The sequence below is a fragment of the Centrocercus urophasianus genome, unplaced genomic scaffold (genome assembly GCF_019232065.1).
Source record: "Centrocercus urophasianus isolate 14NV4802_14NV808 unplaced genomic scaffold, USGS_Curo_1.0 seq_12, whole genome shotgun sequence".
In the NCBI taxonomy this organism is placed as follows: Eukaryota; Metazoa; Chordata; class Aves; order Galliformes; family Phasianidae; genus Centrocercus; species Centrocercus urophasianus.
The window spans coordinates 35,636,353-35,656,205 of NW_024884364.1; the positions used below are offsets into that span (position 1 = coordinate 35,636,353).

A 19,853-nucleotide genomic window follows, 5' to 3' on the forward strand; every position below is an offset into this window, starting at 1 on the left:
GCTTGTGTGATGTTCAAGTTATGTGTTGTTAAAGTGCTGCTGAAAACGGGGCTGAAGTTCAGAGGAAGGTTTGAATGGGCATGAGGTAGTTTTCTCCACACCACCCTAACCCCTAAAAAGCAGGTCAGGGATTCTTTCAGCCATTGCTTTCACTCTGTAAGCAGAGTTAGAGCCTGGAATGATGTCTGTGTAGGTGCTCTCCTGTCCATATGTTCAAGGGGATTGTCATATTGACACTAGCCTAGGTACATGGCTGTATATGTGCCTGACAAAGCTTTTCTAACCAATCAAAAATCCTTCAAGCACTCAGTTCAATCCTTGCCAAAATCATTAAAAGGCACTGATTTTTCTGAGTTCAGTGGACTCCAACATTGTTTTCTGTCTCATAAGAAAAGCTGTTGTCTTACGAAAGGGCAGCTTTGGTTTTTTTATTGTGGGGGAGAGGTTCAGGGGCAAGAAATGAGATAGGTAGAGGTTCTTACTGCAAAATAGTTGAATCTCAAGGCTTTACTCATTTGGCCTTTGGAAAAGTAAAACTGTCAACATACCTGAGACTGAGGTTCTCAAACAAATTTCCAGTCCTGTTTTGCTACCTTGGCATTGTGTCCAGGCTGGTACGGACTTGCTTGCAGACTTTCACACTTTTTCTCTCTGCTGTCAGTAACAGCTCTTCTATAGCTGGACCTGGTCCCAGAACAGGTGCCAGTTCCTCTAAGCCAGGTGCTCCTGGAACAAGGTGATGATGATCCTTTGAAAGATATGACAGTGAGACAGAATCAAAAAAACATTTCAAGAATCTTTCCCTTTGAGTGTAGAGCATTTCACATACAGCAGTCAGAGTTATTCCACTGGTCCTGAAATAAGAGAGCCAGACCTCAAGGAATGAAAAGTGAAGAGTATTTTTGATTTCCACCAACAAATGCTGTCTCCCAGACAATCATAAGAAAAGAGAACAGTTTTCAGTGTTCTGAAGACTAACATGGCAAGATACAAGTTAAGAATTAAGCTTCGGAATCTTCAAGTACATTGAAAGCTTGCTTGCATGAGAGATTCTGATGAGGCTGTTGGTTTAAAGAACTGGTGGCACCATTTGCATTAAATACACCCAAGCACGCCTCAGAATCCATGGTTTCCAGCCACGTTTGGATTTGTTGTCCCCATGTTTTCTGGGGAAGGTTGGTTTCTCGCTTTTTGGCTACTGTTAGATGTTCACAGCCAACAGGTGGAAAAATGGGGCAATAAAATAAGGTACAAGAAAACGGCACACATAAATACTGTTGCTGAAGGCAGCTACAACTATGTTTAATGTTGACACACAGGATGCAATGCTAAATTTCACTTTAAATTCACACATTTGAGGGGTCTGTAGACTCGATTCCATTCTCTTAATGAACTGAGGAACAATTGCCCTTACTGCATGCAGTGAGGTTGGACTTACGTCTCCAAATTGTAGCAAACTTCCTTAATACAGAGGCCTCAGCATGTACACAACATGTTCTAACTTGTGCTTTGGCAGGACGCCTGGAAACAAAAGCCAGGGTTGTGAAACATCCCCGGGTATTGATTTCACACATTACCCCATGATGGTGTCAAACAGGAGTTCACGCTGGGTGAGCAAGGCACCATTAGACACATCTACTGAAAGGCTTGCTCTGCACACAACCCGGGGGGCAGCAACGTGGCTGCTGAGGGCAGCACACCCTTCTGCTCCCCATCCAGCACCAATACCCCCAGTGCTGAGGTGGAGGGCTGCCTGCGTGCTGCTGATATGGGCACCCTCTGTGCTCCTGCCTGCACTGAGGAAGCTTCAATACAAAACTCTTTGGAATGTCAATCAGCAAAATAAGCAAGAGCTTTGAGTGGAAAAAAACACAGCACCCTTGCACTGCATTGTGCTTCTTCAATCCCCACAGCACCTGCTTTCATATCGGCTCCTAGTAATCGTGTTTTAAATGTACATCATACAGAGCAGCTTCTCGCTTGCCCCAGCTGTTAAAAGTCTGTGATGGATCACACAGTTATTTGCTCATATAACTACAACACGCTGTCAAACATCAAATGCTACAGCTGTGCTCATTAGAATGAATAAGAAGGCAGCTGGAATCTCCAGTAATGATCAGCAGGCTCTGAAATCTTGAAGTGAAACCAATTGTTGGAAATATTTTAGGTGTTTGCTGCAACCTGCAAGGAAGGAAGGCTCCATATCCTGCCACACGAGGCAGAGAGGGAAAACAAGGAAATGCAAGAAAAACTGCAAGGCAGAAAAACATCAGAAAAACTGAGAGTTTGAGGAAAAAGAAGAAGGGTCCCTTCTTGTGCTGCCTTGTTAATATGCTTTCTTCTCCCAGTTGAGCATGAGCTCCCGGGTGGCAGAGAGCTGTTGAGATCCACACAAGGTTCATCCAGAATTCTTACTGCTACCAACACGCCAACAGGCAGAGGGTTCGTGTGTGCGCCCGCTCAGATGGATCGCACTGGAGGAATGGAGAGCTGCAATCAGCGTGGGTGTTTTACCTGCTAATGTGGACGTATCAACTTTTCAAAAATGATTATTATTTAACATAAGCACTACAAATTCTCAGTAATTTCTCATTGTTTTGCACTTGCCTGTCTTCAAAGTGAGTGCCAATAGCAGGGGTTTCCACTGGTTTTCCATTGCACCCATTTCCAGTTCATTTTATGTGAAGACCTTTGCTCTGAAAGCACAAAGCGACTGAGTAATTGGCACCTTAGGGAGGTGCTCAGTGCCTTTGTCAGCTCAAGAATCATGAATGTGTCCTGAACGAACACTTTCACCAGGGAAGTGTCACCTGCAGAAACCTTTAGCTTTCAGCAGCCATGAAGATCTACCAACAGCTGGAGCATTTCCATGCAGCAAACCTCTTCAATGAGCACCAAGCAACCACACCAGTCTTAAGATAGCTGAACAGATTCTAAGGCCACAGGGAACCTGGCTGCTTTTCTGAGACCCAAGCTTCATTCTCCTGTCTTCATCACAGTCTCTTCCATTGGCAAGTTCACCGCATTATGTTTTAATGAATTCAACACAAAACTTCTCCACTAGCCCATTCTTCAGTTAAGTCCACATTTTATTTATGGTTTGCTGTTGGTACTTCAATCAGATTTATATACATAGTCTAAAACCTACATCAAAATAATTTTGACTGCTCTGAAGCCGAGAGAAGTGACACAACTGAAGTTTCCTTCTGCATCTCTATGATAAGACTACATTCCAATAGCAGCTTTTCGGTTCAGATTGCAGAAGAAAGCCAGCACCGGGTGCCTCACAGACTCCAAGTGGAAGGGTTACACAGTTTTCTTGGGGCAATTCAGTCTTACACACAACCGGGGTAGCAATTGGTAACATTCCTTTCTAAACAAACAATCAGGCCAACACACAGAATAGTAGAATTTGTCATTACGAAACCCTCCCTTTCTGGGCCCCTCAACATGTCAGAATAGCTGGAAACCAGTTCACCTCCCTACAATTGCACTATTTAACCCATACCCATTGTGAAGTACTTTACGCTGACACACAGGATGGGGACGGAGGTAGCGCTAGAGACTGAGTGGAAGTGTTCCTGAGCCCATCCCAGGGTGCTCCTTGTAAAGGTTCCTTAGTTTTAATGTGAGCACTCTTGAGATGGGGTTCAAATGATCCCTGACAGGATCCTTGCTGCAGGAGGCAGGTATCACCCTTGGGTATTTCTGTGCTCCTGCCAGTCTGGCTCCTTGGAACCCGTTGTGCTCTCTGACCCGCCTCAAGCAGCTCACAGGGGCTCTACAATGAATGTCAAGAGGTAGAAAGTATGGATAGAAAAAGCTTGAGGGGCCTCTCAGCCAGCTGGTCTGTATTTGCTGAGGGGATTCCACTCATCAGATCTCAGAGGAGAAAAACAGTAGGAAATGCTTTATACACCACCACTTCATCTCCTTCCTACACACTCATGTCTCAGCACTGGGGAAACTGTGGCTTATGGGGGCCCAAGCTCTGCTACCAGGGGGGAACCAGGCCAAATACAGTGTTACAGCTCCCCATGGGCATGAAGTAGCACAGCCTCTCCCTGCAGCAAAACATTCCCATTTCTGCTCTTCCACCTCCTCCTCGTCACTCAGCATGAAGGTGAGATAGAATTTGTGATGCTTATGTTAAATCTTGAAGATTCAGTTTCTAAGTTTTCAGATTTACTTCTGGACTTTGAAGGATGCTGAAGCACTCATCAGACATTTAAATATCTAGTATACTGTGAAGTGGCCAAGCTTTCAAGCCAGCCCTCTTTTCCTAGTACAGACTCCAGCCAGCTCCCTCTAACAGTGCTATTCACCTGTAGGATCTTACTGCTCAGGACAGAAAATGGAGCAGAACAAAAATACACAATAAGCTAGAAGCTATTTGAAATCAAGACCACCATCAGCACCACAAAGCTTTCGTATCTCAATGAGTTGTGAGGAGATTTGAGAGACGACAAAACCCACCTGGCCCAGACCGGAGCTGCTGCCACAGAACTCAGAAAGGCTCCAAGTCAGGGAGGTTGGCTCATAGAAAGTAAGAAAACATTAACTAGGAAGTGATCCCAGCCATCCAGAATGACAAATTTGGTGTGAAAACACTACGAGAAATTATGAACTGGAATTTGAAGTTATGAATGAGAACAGCAGCCTTTCAATGATTAAAGCTACAAAAAAGGCTAACACCTTTAAAAGCTGCATCCACAGAGGTGTTGTGACGGAAAGGAAGATTAACTGTTCTTAATGGCTCAGGTGAAACCACACTCATAAAGCATTCATTCAGTCCTGGTCATTTGATGAAGTCAGAAATAGCACATCATAGCAATGGGAACAGGAATGAGGTGTAAGGAATTATACTGGAAGAAAACCAATTGTTTGAAGATTTTGCTTCAGTAAGGGCTGTGCATGCATCAGGAAGCTGCAGACTATGCAAGTGGCACAGCTTAGAGCAATACAAACAGCTACTGAAATAGCAAGGGGGCAAGTTAAGAATAAAAAGTAATGTTATCCAACATCGTAGCTTGCATACATAGGGAGGGAACTATCATGTTTTCTGCACTGAGTGCTCACCCACGGTTGGATTTTGTAGGACTTCATCAAACCTGTTAACTTCATCTCATTTTCAAGATTAGCCTGTTATTAAAACGAGAGGACACTTACACATTATTTCCAACGTTAAAGAATGACACTTGTCACTTTAGAATTGTGCTGATCAATATAAGGCTATATTAAATTCATCAAAGGAAACAGCCTGTAGGTCTGATTCTACTCTCAAGAAGCGGCTTTAAGGAATTCTAAGGCTAAAGAAATCCAGAAGTGGGTATTTAATGAAAAATTAGCCCTTGCGCAGGAGTGTTTTTCTCCTCCAGAAACTGGTTCTCCTGTGCTTGTTGGCAAGTCAGTGTAAATAAAGCAAGTAAGACAGCATACTGCCATCTCACACCAGTTTATGCGGGGTGCGCTGATCCTCACAGTACATCAACAATCAAGTGCCAACATCAGCAGACCTCCAACAAATATCACTGAGATCCTTGGATCCTTTAGTCACTGCAGCCTGCATTGGAAAATGTGACTACAGGATAAGGATCTCTGGAGTGCTGGAGGTTCTGTCAGTGCACTTCTGAGAACAGCCTACTGTGCTCAAAGCTACGAGGGCAGGACTGGACACACTTACTGTTCATTTTAAATAAAATAAACAAGGCTATTTGGCATTTAAAAATGGCAAGTCCAAGTGAAGCTTTTATACCTTAGAAACAAAAGGACAGTTATAGTACAAGCCTTAAAAAGTTACAGAGTAAAAAGTGACAGTGCTCAGATCGGGTTAAAGCCCTCCTGGTGCAGCACGACTTCCCAGTCTGCACGTGAATGCATTAACGCAGCAATCCCTAAAGACCAAAAGAAGGAAGAGGCAATGAACACCCTTGAGCAGGTTTGAGGGCATACGCAGGGTGTGATGCTTGTGCTGCAAGGATCTTTACTGCACTGGTGTCCTGATTCTAGCTGCAAGTCCAAGGAAACGTTTGCTGTTGTCTTGCTCGAGAGATTACTTGCAAGAGGAACAGCAATCATGCACAAGGATACAGCTGGATTTCTTTCAACTTCTTGTTTATTACAGTACTGTTCCGCAGCATGCAGTGCTTACAAGATGTTTACTACTTGTCCCCCAGGAAACTTCTTTAGTTTTGCTCTAGAGAGATGGCAGGTTTAGACCTTATCCCCAAGACCTCATGGCTGTGAGAAGAGCACGACACGAATACGATGGAGAGCACAGGAGGTGAGAAGAAAGAGAGCCAACATTACTGCTGTCCTGCTTCACAGAACTGCACCATTCTGGAGCGGGACCACAAGCGACAGGAACTGCCACACTGCTGTGAGAAGAGCATCTCCCCCTCCCAAAACCTAAGGCACGTGCCTTTTACCTTAGGAGCAACTTGGCTTGCAGTGTGGACAAAGAAAGCTTAACTAAATATATTTAAACACCTACAACTTCTCTGCAAATTTCCTAATGTGCCACTTTTTCCTGTAATTTACATAACTAATCTTCAATTTCCCTTTGTTTCCACACAAACCACTGCTGTGAGCCTCACTGCAACGGTTACTAACCGAAACACACACCAACAAATGCACTGAGCCATTCTGCCATCACGCAGTTTATCAGCCTAATCATTCCTTCCAAGAGACTCGGAGGTAGACAGAAATTTATTGAAACTCAAAGTAAAATGAATTGCTACAGCAGCCAATTTTTGCCTGTTCAGCTTTGGCAGAATGGCTAATCTTGTTCTCTCCTGGAACATATATATATAGTTTTGGAACCTTGGATGTTTTTCATGGTACATAGCCAAAACACAAGTGAGGAATAACACAATGGCTGAGAAAGCATAATCATCATCATCTTAACAAAATTTTCTCGTGTTCTCTCAAAATAAAGTCTTTCCACTCTGAAAATTAATATGAAATGGTGCTGTGGAACTTCATTTCTTTTTGGCTCAATCTCAGCAAGATACACTAGTTCTAAAGAGAGGATTTGACTTTCCAGAGCTGGTAGATAGGGAAAATTACAATTCTGCAGAATTCCAAACTGAGTTATGTCCTCTTCTGCTTGCACGTTGCCATACAGCAAGGCTCTGTGCATGAAATGAGCTCTCGCTGAGCCCTGTGCAATCTCATTTGACAATGGGGTAACATGGGTGTGGGTGACCAATCTCTCCGACCAAAGCTTAGTACATTTACTGTTACACAGCAGCAACAAAGTTCCTTTCGTATATGGCAGTACTGCTTTTTCAACACTCAGAGTAAGAAGTGTTAAAAACTTAGATACTAAACAACAACAATCCAATTGTACAGAGGGAGAAATTCTGCTTGGTAAGGTTACAGATTTCCCACTACATCAAGCTACACACTCACCACCATATAACATCACTTACGAACGTTCAGTTTCTATGCACTGGATGTTACATCGTCAGGAACACGAGCATTTGCTTTACTATTTATTGGCTTATTTGCGGAAGACCAAAGATTCCCTAACAGCTGTCCTAAACAAACAGAAAACTGGAACTGGTGATGGGGGAATTCAATCTGTAGGCACTTTGAGGACTACTGCTTTAAAGTGTGCCGTCGACAATGAGGTACTGGGTGTCGCCAGAAAATGACCGCTGCCAAAATGCTGCGACAGTCAAATGCATATGAAACTTTTTGCTTGTACAACATTTGTTAAATACAATTTAAAATTGTTTTGCCCAGAGTGAAAAAAAAAAAAAAGGAAAAAGAAAAGAGCATTGCACCTTTTACTGTAGCTGTTTAAAAGCAGCAGCTGCAACAGACAACATAGGCTATCCTTCTTCCAAGTCACAAAGACACACCAAGTCCTCAGTTTGTCACCTGAAAAATGATTGCTGCTGCAGTCACCTTCCGTTCAGGGGCAGGGGTGTAGATGATTGAAAAAGTCACAGCCTTAAAATGTCACAGGTTTTACACGTCTCTACAATCATTGCACTATTAAAAGTGAACACATTTGGCAAGGCTGAACTAGAATATTATATATTTTACCTATATAGTAAAAAATACGTAATAATAATCACCTCTGAGATAGCTCGTTTAACAATTACTGGTCCAAATAAATAGGAACTATTTCAACATCAGTACTCAGGCCAGCAATTTTTGAGTTAAAACTTTCAAGAAGCGTTCCCAAACATAAATGGGAAAAAACTTTACCCAAATTTACTAAGTCCAGGTAAAATGGCATTACTAAAAAACTATGAAAAAATCTGAATTAACTTGAGCACTGAGAAAACATGGAAGCATAAAAGTGATCGTTGCTACATAAGCGTATTCTAAAATCTTCTGTGTCCCTAAAAATGCCTACGAATGCGCCTGCGACTGAATTTTCCTTGGTTCATTTCAAAACTACAGACCTTTAATTAGATAAGCAGCTTTGTTTCTATCAACTCATTTGTAAAAAACACCATCAAGCTTGTGCTCATTAAATATATATATGTATATATAAAAACATACAAAAAGTACAAGATAAATCACATTAAGAAACTTTTACAGTGTAATCGTCCTGATTATTTTATTCTGATGGGCCAATTTTTTATTTTCTCTTTTTTTTGTGTGTGCACAGAAATCTCAACGTGACTGTTGTTCCAGAACTCAGCACAGTGCCACTGCACAGAATCCTTTCTGTGCAGTCCATTAAAAAACAAAAACCAAAAAACAACAAAAAAAAAAATCAACACACACCACAGGACAAAACATTCTTCTTAAATCAAATTCTATTTGTGAATTCAGCAAAATAATTTCTATAAAATAAAACAGCAAAATATTTAAATAGTATAGGGTGGGCTGTATCTGTTTTGCAGGGGTATTTGGTTTTTAGACAGGTTCCAAAAAATTACACACATTCAAGTTACCAATTTTCATTTAAATACAGTATTTACTGATGCGTTTCTCGAAGTCTTTAAACAAATGTTTATTCTGGAATAGAGATACCTCAGAATTGTATTTGACTAACCAGTAGTTTCTCTTCTCATTAAACCCTGCTTCTAATGTTAAGATCTCCTGCATATGGATAAAGAGCTAAGACAATTCTCGCTTTCAAGTAGAACTGTGAACGAGCAGAAAACCAGCAAGTTAACTTGGTGCAGTGGCACTCACAAGTACTGTGTGATTTTGTTGACTTCCACTTCACTGGGATGCAGTAGAAGGAAAGTGTTAGAAGTTTATCTAATAAGCTCTACCAAAGAAACAAAACAAGCACACCAAATACAGTCTATTATGCTCCAGGCATCCTGGCATAGCAAATTTTTGCATATTTGTTTTAAATCTTTTAAATTCCTATTACTGAAAACTAAGTGTTCTTTATCCCACCCAGAGACAGAACTGTCAAACATCAGATGTGAGGAACATATGTGAAACTGAAAACCACTTGTTTGTTTGTCACATTTTCCCTCCCCATTTTATAGTCTAGGTGTAAGAAGAAAAAGTTCTGAGCGATACAGTTGTCACATTGGGACAACTGCTGTCACTTTTTTTCCCCCCTCGTTGGCTACACTAACTTGGTGTGAAGCCATGCTAAATGTTACAGCATAACTATAGCTTCAAAGTGATTAACCTAATACCAGAATGAAAAAGGCAATGAAAAAAGATCTAGAAACAATGTTACATCACCAATTTTCCACATCAACCAAATAATTAAAAGTTTACCAGCCATTACGTTGCTCATAGTAAAATCGACTCCAGTGGCAAAGAATTAACATGAAACTATTTTTGTGGTTGACATGGATAGGCTTTTTCATAAAGGAGTTGATCCAACTGCCGTGAGGCAGGCAACACTGGTCGCAGAGCGCAGCAGATATATCAAGAAATTATTTTTTGTTTTTTTTTGTAGATCTGTGAGTCTCATCAAGACAAAAAAAATGTTTCTTGCTTAAGAATTAACAGTCAAACATTAATATACTATATACACCTTTGCCATTTACACATTAGCATCAGGCCATTTATTACAAAACACTATACACTTTCCACTGCAGGCGGGTTATATATTGACAGCAATTTTCTGCAGATAAGACAGTGAATAGACTCTCCACTCCATGTTGATTAGGAATAGTTTTTCTAGTTTTAAATATTAGCCAGACACAGAGAAAGGTTGGACTGTAAGGCCTGGGTGCACAGTCTTGATGGAGCAAGTTAATTGATTATGTGCATTTCACTAATCTTTTGTCTGAGGCGGGGAAACTTCTTCACTGCCTTCATAGTTTTCTTGTGCTCGTTGGCCAGTTCGCTGAGGGTTGTTCATATGATGTGCTGCCGGGCCTGTATATGGCTGTCCATGCACATGGTTATTCTGGAACAAAGCATAAACATTTTACAAGGACATTACATTGAATCAGCAGACCGTTCACTAACCACTTACTGGGCTTTCACCTCTCACTTCAAAGTACTGAGGAGTATCTCTGAGCACACCCAACATCTGCTGTGGCAGTATTTGCAGGAACGTACACGACAGCGTCGCCGCTCCTCTGACTCACATCCTTCACTTACCTTTCTAACTAACACAGTGTAATTAGATTTTCAACTTGTAAAGATACAATGATGAATTAAACAGTCATTGTAGCTTTTGACTAAGGAACATTTACATGCAAAGCAAAAGCAAGAAAAATGGGCTGCCTGTGTGCTCTGGATATTGAGCTGTGCATATTTAATGACCAGATTCAATTGGTGTGCATGTTTTCCTTACGACAATGGAAAAAGCAGACCTGTATTTATGTAACATACACTGATGTATGGGAAAACTTTAATGTTACAGAACTGAACGAAATCTAGACCAGTCGTTTTCTCCAGATGCTCTGTCCCAACTTAAAAAGCTGTACACACAGCTGACAAATGAAAATACCTCATCTACCTATTGTTTTGCAGATTTTAACCAACTGTGGAGAAATCAGAAACATGAATTAGGGATTGTGTGCGTTAGTGAAAAATGCCACCTACTGCAAGGAAGTGAACACACCACACGGGTAACGGTGGGGTTACAATATGTGTCTGAACTCAGGAGCTCACAAGGGAGTGGGAAAATCTGCACAACTTACCAACTGCTCTGCTGAGAACACCAAGTAAGGAAAGCAAGATGGAGGGAAAATGGGTTTGGGCAGGAGAGGAAATTAAATTAGCAGACTGAGAATAAATAAAATTAATTGGAACAAGAAAAATGGGAACTAAGTAGGGAACCTACTAATTTAGTCAGTCAAAATATCTGGCAATGATTTCTTTTAGATCTGTCTCTCCACTAAAAGTTTAACTAAGCAGCCATTCAGCCTGGAACAAATTTACATGTTGTATGTACTTAAAATTTGGAGATCAGTGTTCATTGCACACAGCAAAGATATCCACTTTTATGAAAGCTTTATCATCAACTCTAACCAAAAATCAGGCATTAAGCTTGATTCTAAATTTAAAAAATGAGAAAAGCAACTCACAAAATATCAACACAAACAAATACCAGAATCTAATTTCGTATGCACACGCCTGGGATGACATCTGTCCCCCTGCTGTTTCTATGGATGATTAATCTCTGATCTGGTAACATTAAAATTCTCTCATGAAAGTGATGGGAACACTGTTTCTGGCAAAATGGATCCGAATCTGTATTTCTCCAGTGGTGATATTTGATAGTATCATGCTTCTGGCTAAACACCTGTAATGAGAGTTACCGTGAATGCTAACGTTAAAAGCTAACCCAGGGCTCTGAGCAATTCTTAAGCTTTTACCTGTTGATACTGGGAACCAGGTGAATGGGGATACAGTGGTGCATCTTCAGGTGGAGAAGACTCATGTTCATCTGGAGCATCAGGATCATCTGGTTCCTGAAGTTTTAAAAACATTCATTTACTCAGGTAAAACAAATTAAGATTGTTCTATTCAGAACCAATGCTTTGTGCAAGCGACCCTTTCAGGCATGCTCTAAGAAAAAACATTCCCCCCACCCCCAGTGTCACCTGTAGCTCATATCTATACAAGTGATATAATATGTATAGATAATATATAATAATGATTTGTATTAGGGTTATGATGTATTTGTATTAAATTCCCACCTATCAACACAGTACTAAAAAAATAGACTTCAATCATTCGTAATCTACTTCAAACATTTAATTTCAATTCCAGACTAATTCTTTAACTGATGGATGTCTGTAAAACCAGTGGATAGGAAGTGGATAAAAACGTGAGTACATAACTAAAGCTAACAAAAGTATAACTCCTTATCAATCACTTGTTTATAGATATATTTACTCCAAATTTTTAACCCATGCTGAAATAATTCTTTACCTCCTCCGGGCAGAGTTCACAAGCTTTTGCAAGAGTCATTCTAGCACTGTGTGATCTCTCTAGGAAGTAGCCATTTGATGTTTCATTGCTTTGTATAGGTGGAGACCAATTATTATAGGTGTATTGGGGATTGCCAGTGTATGGTCTACGCTCAAGCTCATCTCCAAGCCATTCTACTGCCCAGGTCCATTTTCTCTTCAAATCTCCGTTACTCTGCAGATACAAAGTTAGCATTTAGAAATTATTTTCTCTGTACTTCAAGAGAGGAATACTTTTTCCTTTCAAGAGAAACCAACTTATATGCTGTCGTTCAAAAGACTCATTTTTTCACAATATAAGCTTCAAAACTGAAGTATAAGAGCATGTTATACTGCAACTGCAGTTGCATCACATGAACACAAGTATAATCAAAAAACTCTGAATTCAATATACTGACCATCTGATATCAGAAGGTTTACATGAGTTTTTACTTGAAGGCCATAATTTTGTCAAGCCAGTGAAAACTGAATATATATATATATATTTTTTTAAACAGACAGCAGGAAAAAAACAGCAGCAAGAGACAACAAAATTTATTACCTGAAGGATCTGGTAGGCTACAGGGCAGTTGCTGAAGAGGGCTACCATGCATTTTATACATTGGTAAGCTCTTTTCTGATAATGGTTCTTGGAGCGTTGAATGGTGTCAAATAGTCCATCCCTGTCATCTGGGATTCCCTTAAGCGCATTGTGAATCCTACAAAAATATTCCAGTATTTGGTAATGTTTAAGCCAGTCAACAGTTTAAGCTCTCTGAACAAAATAAAACCAATCACAGCAATGTTGTTTTTTTTTTGTGTCGTTGATTTTTTTTTTTTTTTTAATATAAACTGCATTTACAAAACAGTATTTTTAAGTTCATTACGTTCCTACAGAGTTTGAAACAGTTAAATCCTTGACAGAAGGACTATGTTACAGTTACAGATCTTCAAGATAAAGCCTTTTAGATGCAGTTTCTCTGAAGAGAGGTGAATGGTACATGCAAGTGCATAAGGGACTTGGACAATCACTGAAACCAAACACACATTCTGTGCCTTCCACTCTTCAGGGAGCAGATAAAGGAATTAACTGACACACTCAGTTTTTGCACTATTTCCCAATTTACTTAGTTTTGGTTTTGAAAAAAACACTGGAGGAGAACACAGCTCCTAGACTGTCAAAATCTCTAAGAGCTACATTCACTGTAGGACCAGCTGTTGACCTCTTTCCTGTTCAATTTCTGACAACAATCAGCAAAGTCTCCAGGCAGCTGACAACCTAGGCCTCACTCCATGGACTGCACTGCACTGCTCCAGCACATGTAGTGATGTGCAATAAAGCCAATGATGGGACTAGAAAACAAGTCTTATGTAGAGAGGCTGAGGGAACTGGGACTGCAGGAGGAAGCTGAGGGTAGACTTCATTGCTCTTCAACCAGACCACAGCAAGAGGAGCGTGGGCTTCTTTTCTGAGGCGACATGTGATCTTGAAAACCTTTTCCAACCTAGGTGATTCTTCTCTATTCAGTTCTATCTATCCCCAAACTGGGGCATTAACTTGTCAAATCACGATGCCAAAGAATGGCAGCAGCCATCCCAGTAAGAGAATACAAGAAGCACTAAAGGATGCACACTGTTAAAGAACACATGATTCTAATTTTCTGGAAGTTATATGCATTACTATTTACTATGGACAGTTACACTGTTCTTGACAGCAAGAAATCAGAAGATGACTGCAATTGGACACTGTATATATACTCTGCTGCAGCCTAGCATGAATCCAATGAAAGCTGTTATTCTTGAGACTACAGTCTTGAATACAAAATGATGTATATCTTCAATATAATAAAAGCCACACCACATTCAACCTCTTTCATATCTACATTATTTCAAACATAGTACTAATCTAAACAAGCTTGCTTGTCACCTACATTTTCACCATAGCATGCTTTCTTTTACTTCGTACTTCCTAAAATATGCCCATCCTCCAGTGCTGTGTGGACTTTGGACAGGACATCTGCTTAGAAGGAAGTACATCTAACAAACCACTTTCTATTTGCATTACATATCTATGCAAACATGAAAAGCCCACATATGATGGGTACTCTCATCCCTTACCTTAGGAGTAATTCCAATAAAGAAAATTAAGAAACCCCTCCACCCTAGCCTTCGGGTTTTGGAGTGTGGTAAGCCAGATTACCATCCTCTCTCTAAGTATCTTCTAGAGTAAGGCTAGGCAACTGTTGAAATCCTGAGAGTAGTCTACATCTACAGGGATGTATTTATGAGTTCACTCCAACAACTTCACTGTGGCAGACAGTTTTAAAGTCAAGCATGCTCTTACTCAAAATATTTAAAATACGCATGGGACATGGCTGCAAATTATTTAGTAAATCCAGTACTGCCAATATTCATCAATTATGAAACAGAAATTTTGAATTTTTTGTGTAGAACGCTGATTACATTTATTTTGTGCTACCTCTCCTATTACTGTGTAAAACTTCTGAGGAATTGACCTCTAACCTCTCAGACAGTCAGAAATCATTTGCAATAATTACATTTTCCTAATCTTACCTTTCATAAGCCTCATTCCCTAGACATGAAAATTTGGTTTGAAACTGGGTGAATATTTAATATTTTACAAGATAAAATTCTACTGAAATGATATCACACAAAATATTCACATCTACAAAATCTGCTCTTCTCCCAGGTTCACACTTCACCCACGCCTTAGTGTCATTCCTATGATTGCTACATGTATTAGTGAGGCCAGAATATCACTGAACCCTCTTAAAATGAGATGCTTGCAGGAATCAGTCTAAGCAATCTATAGTAAATACCGGTATGTTTAGCTTAACTTCTCCTCTACATGAAAAATCTTGAATTCATAGGACAAATTTCTCAATAGTAAGGAAGACAGGTTAAAAAAAATACAGATTCAAGTTGTCTTGAAATTTGTGATAAAGAGAAAAAAATGCTTTATTCCCTATCTTTTGTTCTAAAACTAACCTCTTGAAAGGATTAGCAGCAGAATCACTGGGAGAACTGGCTGTACCAAACACAGTGGTAACAAATGATGAAAAGATAGGTAACTACAAACCTGTGAGTTTGCCAAGAATCCTCAATTAATAGGATTTGCAGAAGCAGATCCAAGTAAGGTCGAAGCTCGTACGTGTATGAATACGCAACCTTAAAAAGTAAAAATGCAGAGAAAACAAGAAAGCATTCTTCAAAGTATGTAGATTACATAGAGCAATACAATAATAATAATGCAATTAATTTGAAATGAATTTTATAGTAATGTATGGGATATTTCAAGATGCAAAGCACACTATTATTACTTTCAATGCTGGTAGCATCAGATTGTTTTCTAAATTCATGGTAGGTTTTGTAAAGGAGAAGTGCTTCATCATGAGTTTCTAACACAACTGAAGTGCCAGGCATGATACGCAGAAATGTTATCTTGAAAAGTACCTTTAGAAAAGTAAAATTACAAAATAGTATTTTCCACTGATATTGTTACTTCTAGTCAGTATGTTCAAGGTTATACTAAAACGGGAAATATGCAGCTAAGTAAAACATCAGTAAATTGACTCTCACTTTTTTTTTTCAAGAAGGATGCAGAAAAGCTTCACATTTACATAGATAATGATTAGCTAACTGAAGTTAAAACAAACTTTATTTGGAGTGGAAAAGTACGATTAACCTTATAAAAATGACAAAGGAAAAACAATGCAGTTCCAAACAATGATTATTTCCTGAGCCTGAAGCCAAATATGTTTTACAGACTTGTAAAAAAAATGACCTTACATGCAGAGTCAAAATAAATAAAAGGGAGATTTTAGAAAATATCCCAAAGTTTGATGCTAATGAAACAAGCTGTTAGATGGATTATGAATGGAAAATGAATAAAACGCACTAAGGAGATCAACCTTGTCTATTTCTTTCATAGAATGGCTTCAGTTAGGAGGCACCTTAAAGCCCATTCAGTTCCAACCTCCCTGCCACAGGCAGATCAGGCTGTCCGAAGTGCCATCCGCAGAGTGGCTGAACAATTCCTGGGTAAGTCATTCACACCTACTGCCTCACCATCCTCACAGTGAAGCATTTCCTCTTAACATCTACTCTAAACCTACCCTCTTCTAGCTTAAAACCAATAGATTATGTCTATCACTGCACTCATAGATAAGCAATTCCTCCCCACTGTTCTTGTTGGCCCCCTTTAGGTATTGGAAGGCTGCTCTAAGGTCTTCCCAGAGCCTTCTCTTCTCTAGGTGCAATAACCCCAACTCTCTTAGCCTGCCTTCACAAGAGAGGTGATCCAATACTGATTATCTCTGTGACCCTCCTCTGGACCCAATCCAATAGGTCCATACCATTCACCCTGCTGGCCACCACTCTTCTGATTGAAACTAGGATATGTTTCGTCACCTGGGCTGCAAACACAAACTGCTGGCTGAGCTTCTCATCCACCAGTACTCCCAAGCCCTCCTCCCACAGGGGTGCTCTCAGTCCATTCATTCTCTAGTCTACTTATATCCGAGACTGCCCTGACCCAAGTGCAGCATATTGCACTTGGCCTTATTAAACCATATTACGTTCCTGTGGGCTCATTTCTCAAATCTGTCTAGGTTCTTCTGAATGGTATCCATTCCCTGTGAAGTATCAACATGCACCATTCAGCTTGCTGTCATCCGCATTTTTGCTGAGTGTGCACTCAATCCCACTCTGACCACATCTCCAATTGCAATATTAAGTACTATCAGTCCTAATATAGACCTCCAAGGGGCAAATGCAGAGCCCTGAGGTTCATCCTTAACCTTGTGCTCCTAACTCAAAAACATTTACTGCTTTCCTAAATTTATAAAAGGACTTCTCATAATACTATGCTATGATGCATACACCCAAGAGTAAAGAACACTGACAAAAGATACTACCTTAAGGGAAATTTCTTTATCAAGCATCTGTTCAGTATTCAATAAGACAATTCCTATACATAAATACAGCATCTTGCATCACACACACTCATATGCTCATCCTTATCCTAACATTTGTTTTTACCTGCCAGAGAAGTTCACTTAGGACGGTGGAAGAGAACTGAGGATTCTCCCAACAGCAGAAACGAAGCAATTTGATGGTCTCTTCAGAATTGCTGCAGTCTTCAATAATTTTCTTCACATAACTGGTTCTCACAAACAAGATGTCTGCTACGTTCTGCTGAAGTGCCATTATGGGTTGAGATAAATTAGGATCACCGTAGGGGTTGGTAAGTGGAGGATTACCTGCAACAAGCAGTTATTCTAGTAAACAAGATCTAAGTCACTGTAACTAATCAATAAGCAACAGAAAGGGAAAAAAAGGAAAAAAAAAAACAACACAAAAACACAACAGTCAATTTGCTTTGAAACATGCAATGGTACGAAATAACTTTCTGATTGCAAAGCTGGACTCTTGCTGACCAAGATAAAGCTGCTACTCTCTGATAAAGTTATACTGTGACAACCAAAGCAGAATATCTGAAGACAGATTCATATGCAAGAGAAGGAACTGCTGGAAGTTTTCTCAGTGAAAACCTCTTACTACAGAATCTGCTTCCAGGCTTATATAATACAGTTCAAATCCATCAAATTTAAGGACACGTTAAATCTACCATAGGAACAGCTGGTAGAAAACTCCAGTCTGAATCTATAGAGTGTAGACAGAATACTGTTCTTGAAAAAAATCAGAATTAACACAACTTCTTCAGTAATGTTAATTTTGTACAAAGAAAGACTGTTCATTTGCTCCTGATGTTTATTGATGTAGCAGTGTTACATTTTTAGTTACTGAATATGAATAAAAGTCCGAAGGAGAACCTTCCTAGTTTATTTTGCTAAATCAAAAAATAAATTAACTCTGCAAATAGTAATCATAATTAATAGTCATAAAATGTTCACACAAAACACATTTTTAGTATATTATGAATACAGTGAATATATTATTCATTTTCAAAAGCAGAATATCTTCTTGCTGTTATCATCAAATAATGTACTGGAAATAAAACCAAATCAAAGTTGCCAAATGGTTCTGCAGCTCAGTATAGCACAATAAAATGTTCAGTTCATTAATTCTTACTATGGTACATTCTAGCTATTGACTTTACTGCCTGACACATTGAGCCATAATGAGTTTACCACTGAATAGCTTCTCTAGAGATTCCTAATTAGGTTTTCTAAAATATACTTAATATAGAACACATACAGATACAGGTTATAAGACAAGCTATAAAATTCATCTAACCCAATATTCTGCCATCATTTCTCAAAAGTAGCTGCGCAGTGTCTTCAATCAGTGTGGATATTAATGATTTATTCTATGATAATTTCTAGCTGATTCATTTGTAAATCAAAGTGCTCGATTCTATTTGTCTTTCAGACTGCAAATGAGCACCAAGTGAACTTTCAAGAGCTATCCAAAGCAACGTCTCTTCTCCAATAACCACTCAGCTGCTTCAGAGCCTGGTACAGCTTCTTCCGTGCACAGATTACTCTGTCCTGGTAGCATGAAAGTCATTCATTATTTTATTTCCTACTCAGAACCAAAAGATCTTTATGCAAGTCTTTGTGATCGGTTTAAACTATTCTAAAATCTGTAATATTTTGCATCAACAAGTAACTATTTCACTATCTGTTTTCTTCTATCTTTATTTAATAAACCACGAAGTACAAACTCTAGAACTGATTTTTGTTTTACATGTATTTAAGTATGTCAGTATCAAATCAATTTCGTGTGCAAAAAACTTCAAACGAAAGGAGCTGTTAAAAACGGAAGGCAGGCGTTTTTTCAACTAATTCATTTCATATATGGTAACAAAAGGTGCACAAAATACATTTATTAGTATATACAATTGATCTAAGGAAAATGTAAAATTCACTATACCATTGATAGAAGACTGCATCCGCGATGACACGTTGCAACATCGGATCAGTTGGGACACAACAGTGTACAGCTTCCCCAGTTCAGCATACTGGTACTTAATTGGAGGGCCTGGACCTTCATCCAGAGCCACAAGCATGAAGGTTGCAGGAACATTTAGTTTCAGAAGTTGTGTCTTCTCTGCTACACCTACAGAGTGAAAATTTTTTTCTTATTTCTAGCACTGACATACATTTTTCAGAAAAAAACACTATGCAGTTGGTAACTTCTCAGTTACTGGGTTTTAGTGTAGTTATTACCTATTCTGGAAAAGAAAATCAGTCAAATGTACACAAAATTATCTTCAGTGTGATCTTTTTTCAGCTGAACAAGAGTTGTAAATGACAGCAATTTCTTAACAGTACTCATTAACACTTGAATAACTAGCATTTGTGTTTATTTTGGAACAAAAAGTTTCTTTTTTTTTTTTTTTTCCTCCCAGAGGTGATCATTATGTGGCCCAGGAGTAGATGAAGACCTCCACAGTGTACTTTGTGATTTTTCCACTATGCCATAGATACATCAGTTACAAATTCAAGACATTTCCAACTG

General features: G+C 39.3%; 1 protein-coding gene across 2 annotated transcripts in view; it reads right to left on the reverse strand.

Moving 5' to 3' along the window:
• Positions 1–8,762: 8,762 nt before the first annotated feature.
• Positions 8,763–19,853, reverse strand: part of USP9X (ubiquitin specific peptidase 9 X-linked) — a 99,180-nt gene continuing 88,089 nt past the window's right edge. For both annotated transcript variants that reach the window (XM_042810945.1, XM_042810944.1), the window contains exons 39-45: positions 19,266–19,451; positions 17,409–17,629; positions 15,448–15,536; positions 12,910–13,066; positions 12,331–12,543; positions 11,772–11,867; positions 8,763–10,351 (exon numbers count right to left, since the gene is read on the reverse strand). In XM_042810945.1, the coding sequence (XP_042666879.1) occupies positions 10,217–10,351; positions 11,772–11,867; positions 12,331–12,543; positions 12,910–13,066; positions 15,448–15,536; positions 17,409–17,629; positions 19,266–19,451 (1,097 nt within the window). In that variant the 3' untranslated portion in view covers positions 8,763–10,216. The remainder of the gene's footprint in view (positions 10,352–11,771; positions 11,868–12,330; positions 12,544–12,909; positions 13,067–15,447; positions 15,537–17,408; positions 17,630–19,265; positions 19,452–19,853) is intronic.